Source organism: Eleutherodactylus coqui, chromosome 10, assembly GCF_035609145.1.
Source record: "Eleutherodactylus coqui strain aEleCoq1 chromosome 10, aEleCoq1.hap1, whole genome shotgun sequence".
NCBI lineage: Eukaryota > Metazoa > Chordata > Amphibia > Anura > Eleutherodactylidae > Eleutherodactylus > Eleutherodactylus coqui.
The window spans coordinates 142,544,399-142,553,271 of record NC_089846.1 but is presented as its reverse complement, the minus strand read 5'-3'; the positions used below and the strand labels follow the sequence as shown (position 1 = coordinate 142,553,271).

The 8,873-nt window shown below is 55.1% G+C and overlaps 1 protein-coding gene across 1 annotated transcript; it reads right to left on the bottom strand.

Annotated features, from left to right (window-relative positions):
- Window positions 1-323: 323 nt before the first annotated feature.
- B9D2 (B9 domain containing 2) lies at window positions 324-6,155 on the bottom strand. The gene is made up of 4 exons (XM_066582001.1): window positions 6,001-6,155; window positions 3,598-3,687; window positions 1,601-1,726; window positions 324-942 (listed from the first exon to the last, which is right to left on the bottom strand). Exons 2-4 carry the CDS (start codon window positions 3,683-3,685, stop codon window positions 629-631), a joined length of 528 nt encoding a protein of 175 aa, XP_066438098.1. The 5' UTR covers window positions 3,686-3,687; window positions 6,001-6,155; the 3' UTR covers window positions 324-628.
- Window positions 6,156-8,873: the final 2,718 nt, after the last annotated feature.

Here is an 8,873-nt window from a genome sequence, read left to right as displayed (position 1 = left end):
GCTAATCTGTAGTATAAGGCACTGAAACTCAAGGTCCCCAATCCTTCTTTACCCCGACATCATCTGTCAGGCGATGGTAGAGCTGGACCTTAGAGTCGCCCGGCTCCGCTGATATTAATGGATTCGGGCAGCTAAGTGCGGATGTGCACGGCCGCCTTTACTGACAGGATCTGGCTGGTCTTACGTAAGGCGATCGGCTGGTAACCCTGGAGGAAGAGACTTCTGGTTATACTGTTGCCCCCCATTCTGGCTCATAGAGGGGTGCCTGAGCAAAGGGTTAACGCAGAGGAGATATACAAGGTAACAATCATCTCATCAACAGATTCGTGTTATAAATACAATTTATTATAAAAAGTCATTTTAAAAAATTACAAATATAAAAAAAAAAAAATCACTATAAAATCTTGACATATAAAAGCAGAACAAACCCTAAAGTTTTGGAATGCCCTCTTCATCCAGTCCAGGCGTGGCTTATACAGAAAATACACCAAGATCATAGAAAAATCACCTCATGGGGCGCTGCTATAAGGAGGCCAGAAGGTGATCCCACATGAGACGCGAGAATCTTGTCACATGTCCTTGACCCCCCGACATCACGGTGGGGGGTCCTACAGGAGATATCATAGTACTAGCATTCCACCCCAAAGCGATCAAAGTTCCTGAGGATGACAGTAAGTTCCAGGTGTACCTGCCCCATGGCGGTGGTCTGTAGACGGTAACGGTCAGCTCCTCCATATATAAGGTTCGGGGATTTCAGCTGTGGTCCACCGCCTACAAACATCTGAGAAATCTGCTCCTGCCAGGTCCCCAGGGGTCTCCATGTGGGGCTCAGCAATGCGTGCGTTCCCGGAGTAGAAGGAACGTGTATAAAGCTGTAGCCGTACAACTCATTCCGACCAAAGGAGTCTTGATGCCAAACCTGAAGATGGAGCTTAGGCCAACCTGGGAAGTGGAGGCGAGACGTGAATAGGGTGAGCCGTCCTACTTTATGAAGGCAACCGCCCTTCCACATAATAGCCGGGACCCTAAATCTGTTATGTTGCAGTGTTTATGCCCAATTATTCTATAGCCGCTCTTCTAGAAGTACGCTGGTAATAACCATTCTATGCTGGCAGCTTTCTGGCGAGATTGTGGCGGTTTATGTTTTTATATAGCAGCCGATCAGCACCTGCAAGGCTGCAGTGTAAAGCATGGAAAGTGGACAGAGCAGCAGTCTGAGTTATTGAGACATTTAGGCTTCAGTCTACTCCCAAAAATCACTGTAGATAAGCTAATGAGATAGAACTAGAAAACCCTGCAGAGAACAAAGGTAACCGCCATCCACGGTCACTGGTAGGTATATAGTACAGTCACATGTGAACCGGATTATCTAATGCGCACTGGGACCTCCCAAATGTCCCCAATGGCAGATGTCAGGGAAGATAAGGATTGGCTGGTTGGATTTCAACATGCCCAATCCTTTTGTTCACAGGGAGATAAGCCACGGCCAGGGTGTCTGACAGCAGCTTTCTCCCCAGTTGAGTGTGCCAGCGTATAGGGGAGGTCAGGCGAGATACAAGCGTTCAGCAGACAGGCGTCTAATGTGAATGGCCGCCCTTACCTTGCAGCCCTTTGGTAGTAAAATGTATGTCAATAGGATGTGACCAGAAAGCCATGTCTTCGTTCTGAGGGTTGTCCACCTGAGTCTGACCTTCCACCGTTCCCGAGAGCAACTTCCAAGCTCCCCCTACAGAAATGATAGGAACAGGTTAAAAAACACACACGGAAGTCACATCTAGATAAAGCAGCCAATGGGAACTATATAGAACTCTACACAATACAACATGCTATAGGGGTACAGAGGGGAAGCCAAAAAGGAGAACCTTCTCTTCCACTGAACGGCCACAGTTATAGTAATGATACTGGTATGCTGGAGATCATAGATCACTTGGTATATATATATATATACTGTTGTATGTACTCCCTTAGTAAACAGCTAGCAGTTAGATGGCTAAACATGTTGGGGTACCCCCTCAGGACCTGTTAGACCCCTGTATCTGCCTCTCAGTTGTGGCTGCTCCCTTACAGATAGCAGTATATAGCTCTGCTAATTCTTTCACTGATACTTTACTAACGTGAATTACCAGATTATTGTATTACCCAATCCCGTATCACACAACCACGCTACGGAGCGGCGAGCTGTGCGTGCGGACACGGTGGTTGTATTCAGCTGCCATCTCCCTGGATCTTCACATCCTCCTATGACCCCTTTCCTCAGTGATTTCTGTCCGCAGGATCTTCTTTCTCTGGATGTTTTTCCTCAGTCTACTCTCCACAGACACATGAGGGAACCCCACAAGCTGGCGCTGACCCCCCGGCTCCGGGTAGTAGAGAAGTTAAGGCTGCATTAGAGGTTTATTAGATCGCTCGATCTTCCATCTAATGCAGACTCACAGCGATACTGATCCACAGATACTGGTCATGTGACTCTGGGGGGACGGGGGTAATCTCCATCCGGTAACGTGAGAGGGCCGGGGTCTCTAATAAGAGTGATGAGCTGCCACGGCATGTGTTGCTGGGATTCCTTTGGGGAAGTCATAGAGGAAGTGGGTTCCCATAGTTGGGTCTAGTACTTTCAGATGTACATTTGGAGTCTAGTAGGTTTAGATGTATATTTGGAGGTCTCCTGGTTGGGTCTAGTAGGTTTAGATGTATATTTGGAGGTCTCCTGGTTGAGTCTAGTAGGTTCAGATATACATTTGGTGGTCTCCCGGTTGGGTCTAGTAGGTTTAGATGTACATTTGGTGGTCTCCCGGTTGGGTCTAGTAGGTTTAGATGTACATTTGGTGGTCCTCTAGTAGGTTCAGATGTACATTTGGAGGTCTCCTGGTTGGGTCTAGTAGGTTCAGATGTACATTTGGTGGTCCCCTAGTTGGATCTAGTAGGTTCAGATATACATTTGGTGGTCTCCCGGTTGGGTCTAGTAGGTTTAGATGTACATTTGGTGGTCCTCTAGTAGGTTCAGATGTACATTTGGTGGTCTCCCGGTTGGGTCTAGTAGGTTTAGATGTACATTTGGTGGTCCCCTAGTTGGATCTAGTAGGTTCAGATATACATTTGGTGGTCTCCCGGTTGGGTCTAGTAGATTTAGATGTACATTTGGTGGTCCTCTAGTAGGTTCAGATGTACATTTGGTGGTCCCCTAGTTGGATCTAGTAGGTTCAGATGTATATTTGGAGGTCTCCTGGTTGGGTCTAGTAGGTTCAGATGTATATTTGGAGGTCTCCTGGTTGGGTCTAGTAGGTTCAGATGTATATTTGGAGGTCTCCTGGTTGGGTCTAGTAGGTTCATATGTATATTTGGAGGTCTCCCAGTTGGGTCTAGTAGGTTCAGATGTATATTTGGAGGTCTCCCGGTTGGGTCTAGTAGGTTCAGATGTATATTTGGAGGTCTCCCAGTTGGGTCTAGTAGGTTCAGATGTATATTTGGAGGTCTCCCAGTTGGGTCTAGTAGGTTCAGATGTATATTTGGAGGTCTCCCAGTTGGGTCTAGTAGGTTCAGATGTATATTTGGAGGTCTCCTGGTTGGGTCTAGTAGGTTCAGATGTACATCTCCTACCTGTGTGCACCCCCCATTTACAGAACAAGCTGTGCTGGGGGAAGCCGCTGGCACCGACAATCTGTCCGATTATATGGAGCTCCGCCATGTCTGCAGAAAGAGAGATGTGTGTGAATATGGAAACACCGTCCATACAGCGGCGGTCTTAGGGGCCATTTACACGGAACGATTATGGCGCAAAATTCTGAAAATGTGTGATAATCATTGCGCCTAAATGCAAAGCCCTCGGCCGCCATCCGTTTACTGTTTGTTGCTGACTCTTAACCAGCATAACAACCATCGCTGACCTGTCGCTGCGTGTAAACGCTCCCCGCTGCGTGTATCATAGAGAAGGTGAAGCGCTGAGCGAGAAGTGAGCGGTACTCAGCGGTGATCTGCCTGTCCGACTGCTCTGCACAGCGCTAACGTCACCCGCTTGTGCCGATTGTTCAGCCGACAGCCGTCCCGTGTTGGTGGGGCATCAGCAGCTAGATGTGCAGAGTCCACCCGCATGCCAGCCCTTTCTTCTGCCCGCCGCGCCACTACCGTCTCCACAAGTCCCAGGAAATCACCAAGACAGAGGAGGAAAGACCCAGGTTCTCACAGCAGTCCCGTCACTTGTCCCGGATGCCAAAGAAGTCTTGCCGCGCGCCACCGATCCCCCGCAAGCGCGTCACCATGCGCCACCGATCCCCCGCAAGCGCGTCACCATGCGCCACCGATCCCCCGCAAGCGCGTCACCGCCCGCCACCGATCCCCCGCAAGCGCGTCACCATGCGCCACCGATCCCCCGCAAGCACGTCACCATGCGCCACCGATCCCCCGCTAGCGCGTCGCCATGCGCCACCGATCCCCCGCAAGCGCGTCGCCATGCGCCACCGATCCCCCGCAAGCGCGTCGCCATGCGCCACCGATGCCCCGCAAGCGCGTCGCCATGCGCCACCGATCCCCCGCAAGCGCGTCGCCATGCGCCACCGATCCCCCGCAAGCGCGTCGCCATGCGCCACCGATCCCCCGCAAGCGCGTCACCATGCGCCACCGATCCCCCGCAAGCGCGTCACCATGCGCCACCAATCCCACGCAAGCGCGTCACCATGCACCGCCGATCCCACGCAAGCGCGTCACCGCCCGCCGCCGATCCCCCGCAAGCGCGTCACCGCCCGCCACCGATCCCCCGCAAGCGCGTCACTGCCCGCCACCGATCTCCCGCAAGCGCGTCACCGCCCGCCACCGATCCCCCGCAAGCGCGTCACCATGCGCCACCGATCCCCCGCAAGCGCGTCACCATGCGCCACCGATCCCCCGCAAGCGCGTCACCATGCGCCACCGATCCCCTGCAAGCGCGCCGCCATGCGCCACCGATCCCCCGCTAGCATGTCACCATGCACCACCGATCCCCCGCAAGCGCGTCACCATGCGCCACCGATCCCCCGCTAGCATGTCACCATGCGGCACCGATCCCCCGCTAGCATGTCACCATGCGCCACCGATCCCCCGCAAGCGCGTCACCATACGCCACCGATCCCCTGCAAGCGCGTCACCATGCGCCACCGATCCCACGCTAGCATGTCACCATGCGCCACCGATCCCCCGCTAGCATGTCACCATGCACCACCGATCCCCCGCTAGCATGTCACCATGCGCCACCGATCCCCCGCTAGCATGTCACCATGCGCCACCGATCCCCCGCTAGCATGTCACCATGCGCCACCGATCCCCCGCTAGCATGTCACCATGCGCCACCGATCCCCCGCAAGCGCGTCACCATGCGCCACCGATCCCCCGCAAGCGCGTCACCATGCGCCACCGATCCCCCGCAAGCGCGTCACCATGCGCCACCGATCCCCCGCAAGCGCGTCGCCATGCGCCACCGATCCCCCGCAAGCGCGTCGCCATGCGCCACCGATCCCCCGCAAGCGCGTCGCCATGCGCCACCGATCCCCCGCAAGCGCGTCGCCATGCGCCACCGATCCCCTGCAAGCGCGTCGCCATGCGCCACCGATCCCCCGCAAGCGCGTCGCCATGCGCCACCGATCCCCCGCTAGCATGTTACCATGCAACACCGATCCCCTGCAAGCGCGTCACCGCGCGCCACCGATCCCCGCAAGCGTCCAGCAGCGCGCCACCAATCCCCCGCAAGCGCGTCACCACCGGTCCCCTGCTAGCACCTCACCACCGGTCCCCTGCTAGCACCTCGCCACGCACCACTGATCCCCCACAAGCGTCCCGCCATGCTGCGGGGATCCAGCATACGCCTTGTTAATGGTCCACAACACACAAGCGTCTCTCATAAAACCCATAAAGCCTCCCACGTGACCCTGCTCGCCATCTATTGCTCCAACCTCCTTCCCCCGACCCACCATCTGTCCCGCCCCTCTCCTGCTCTACCCCGCTGCTTCCACCTCATAAAACCATTACTATTACCTCCTCCGTGTCGCTCACACCCGCTCACCGCTGTGTCGGTAACAGCACGGCGCACTCGTTGCCAGGCAACAAGAGAAGTCCTGTTCTGACTAGGGAGCGGAAGTGACGTCCCAACACGTGACTTGGTTGGAGGGAGGGCATAGTGTCGCCGAGCCGTGAGCGGCCATGACGACTGAGGGCAAGCTAAAGGTGCCAAGTAGGCTGTGGAGACTGCAGCTTCTAGCATTAGCTGACGTGATGGGACAGCTGGGCGTGGTCAGAACTGCATGTTAACCCTTCATGAGCGGACACTTTCTGAGGTTATACGGCTGAGCAGGATTACGCTGCACTAAACCGCGCCAAATCTGGATGCAGATCCCCGCAGAGATCTGACGCTCGCTATCGGATTTTGGGCGATGATTCCGCAGCGGAGGTTTCTTTCATGGACGATTTGTACGGCGTGCTGTCATTTGTTGTGCGCGTCACCTCGGTCGGCGTACATTTACCTTATTGGGCCGCGGGCTTTCTGTGTTCAGTCATACGGACAGCAAATACGCCCGCGCCAAAGGGCAGTCCGGTCCGTGCGCCCCTCCGCTACGCAGCGGCTCAACCCTGTTTAAGACCAAACACAATGGCGGATTTTAATCCCTTTATGCAGCCGTGAAAATCTTGTCCGCATCACAGGCTGAAACAAAACCGCTTTTTCCCAATGGTATCATTTTCGGATTCTGGCGCGGTAATATTCGCCCTATCCTCACACCACGGGTTTTCGTCCGTGCGAGGGCGGCGGGGCGGCAGCCATCTTCCTGCTTTGGTTTTTATGCGCACGCATTTTTTTAACAAAATAAACAATAGCGAGGTTCATGCGCGAATGCGTCCCGTAGCGGCGAGCGCATGCCCGCGTGCCCCACAGCTTGTCCAGTGCCCAGCTGCCATCCAACTGCCAATCACCCGTTCCCTGCGACACGGGAGACGTACGCCATATTTGTAGCGCCGCCAAAGAACATTACTGACCGCTGATGGACAAAAGGGTAACAAACCATACGGCCGACTGTCCGGGGCCATCAGCTCGTCATGTCCTGATGGGCCTTCCCGCTTTCTCCAGCCCCGCGCTGCGTGTTCACGGCGTGCGTCCTACGGATAGAATCGTGTTTTTACCTTTTGGGTTATCCATCATGGCGTCGTAGACTTATATCCTCAGCCGAGTCACTTACCCAGCAGGCTCGGTCCAGGTCCTTCCCATCGGTCTCCAGAGCCCCGGCGCGGTTCCTGCGGTCCTCGGCCGCCAGCACAGGATCACTTGCTGGTTACGGGATTCATAAATCCCGCCTCCATGAAGGGATGGCTGTGATTGGTGCTTCGAGCACTGCACTGATTGGCTAAGCAGCGCTTGAGGAACCAATCTCAGTCGCAGCTCAGCCTATTCATAAATCCTGCTTCCACGAAGCAATGGCTGTGATTGGTTCTTCAAGCTCAGTATTGATTGGCTGAGCAGTGTTCGAAAAACCAATCACAGCCATCGCTTCGTGGAGGCGGGATTTAAGAATACCATAACCAGCAAATGGCCCTGTGTGAGCGGCCAAGGACTTTGGGAACCGTGTCGGGGCTCTGGAGAGCAGCGGGAAGGACATGGACCGATCCTGTTGGGTAAGTGACTCGGCTTACTTGCATTAAAATAAGGCATCCCCTGAAAATAAGCCCTAGTGCATTTTTTGGGGCAAAAACTAATATAAGATCTGGTCTTATTTTCGGGTAGACACATTGTTTTTCATATCGCCCGTCTCCAGTGGCTGATCTGTTGGCATTGCAGGCTCCAACTGGCCTGTGTACCTGCAGTAGTTCACGGGTCTGCTTCGCCGGGTGCTAGTCCGGGTGAGGCGCTTAGCTGAGTCCTGTATACCTGCAGTAGTTCACGGGTCTGCTCCGCCGAGTGCTAGTCGGGGTGAGACGCTTAGCTGAGTCCTGTGTACCTGCAGTAGTTCGCGGGTCTGCTTCGCCGGGTGCTAGTTGGGGTGAGGCGCTTAGCTGAGTCCTGTGTATCTGCAGTAGTTCGCGGGTCTGCTCCGCCGAGTGCTAGTCGGGGTGAGACGCTTAGCTGAGTATGGTGGCTGACCCGCCTTCAGCTGGCGTGGTCACTTTTTCCGCCGTATTTGCCCGCCTCTGACAGCTGTTGTCGTACGCAGGACTTCCTCGGATGCATTATCCCCCTACTGTAGGTCATTAAGGAGGGGAATCTTTGACGGGTCTCTAGCAGAATCCGTGTCTTTTTTACAGGCATGGCATAGCCACAACTGGCATCTTTGGATCCTACGCTATATGCCCCACCTTGGGGTGGTTTTTGTATCATGCCTAATAGAAGGACTGTGTCAGGACCAGTGGCTCCTGGGGCCTCCGTGCCCGCACCGCTGGTCCTATCACCCGGGCGGCTGGGGTGTGGCGCAGGGGAACCCCGGTGCTGGTGACCACCCCTGGCCACCGCCGAGTTGCTAGGGATGCGGCGGACGCCGTTCTGCGCCTCGTCCCCATTGCCATGGCACTTGGGCATGATCCTTTATCTCCACCCGGCCAGCTAATGTTGGGGGCGGGCTTGCTTGTACTCTGGATTAGCTTCTGCCAGGCTCTCCGCCCCAATCAGCTGCCGGGCGGGAGTTGTGACAGCATTTAAACCTGTCTGTTTCCTTCCTACATTGCCAGTGTATGTCTGTCTCCAGGCTGCGCCCGCGTATTTGGATTGCGCTCCTGACTCTTGACCCTCGGACTTTGGACCTGACCCCTTTGTACCCCGTACCCTCCTGTTGCCGACTCGGACTGTCTGACCCTCTGTGTTCGTTTGTTTCCAGTGTCTGTATCGGTCCCGGTGCCCCGCTTCCCTGGTAAGTGTAGGGACCGTCGCC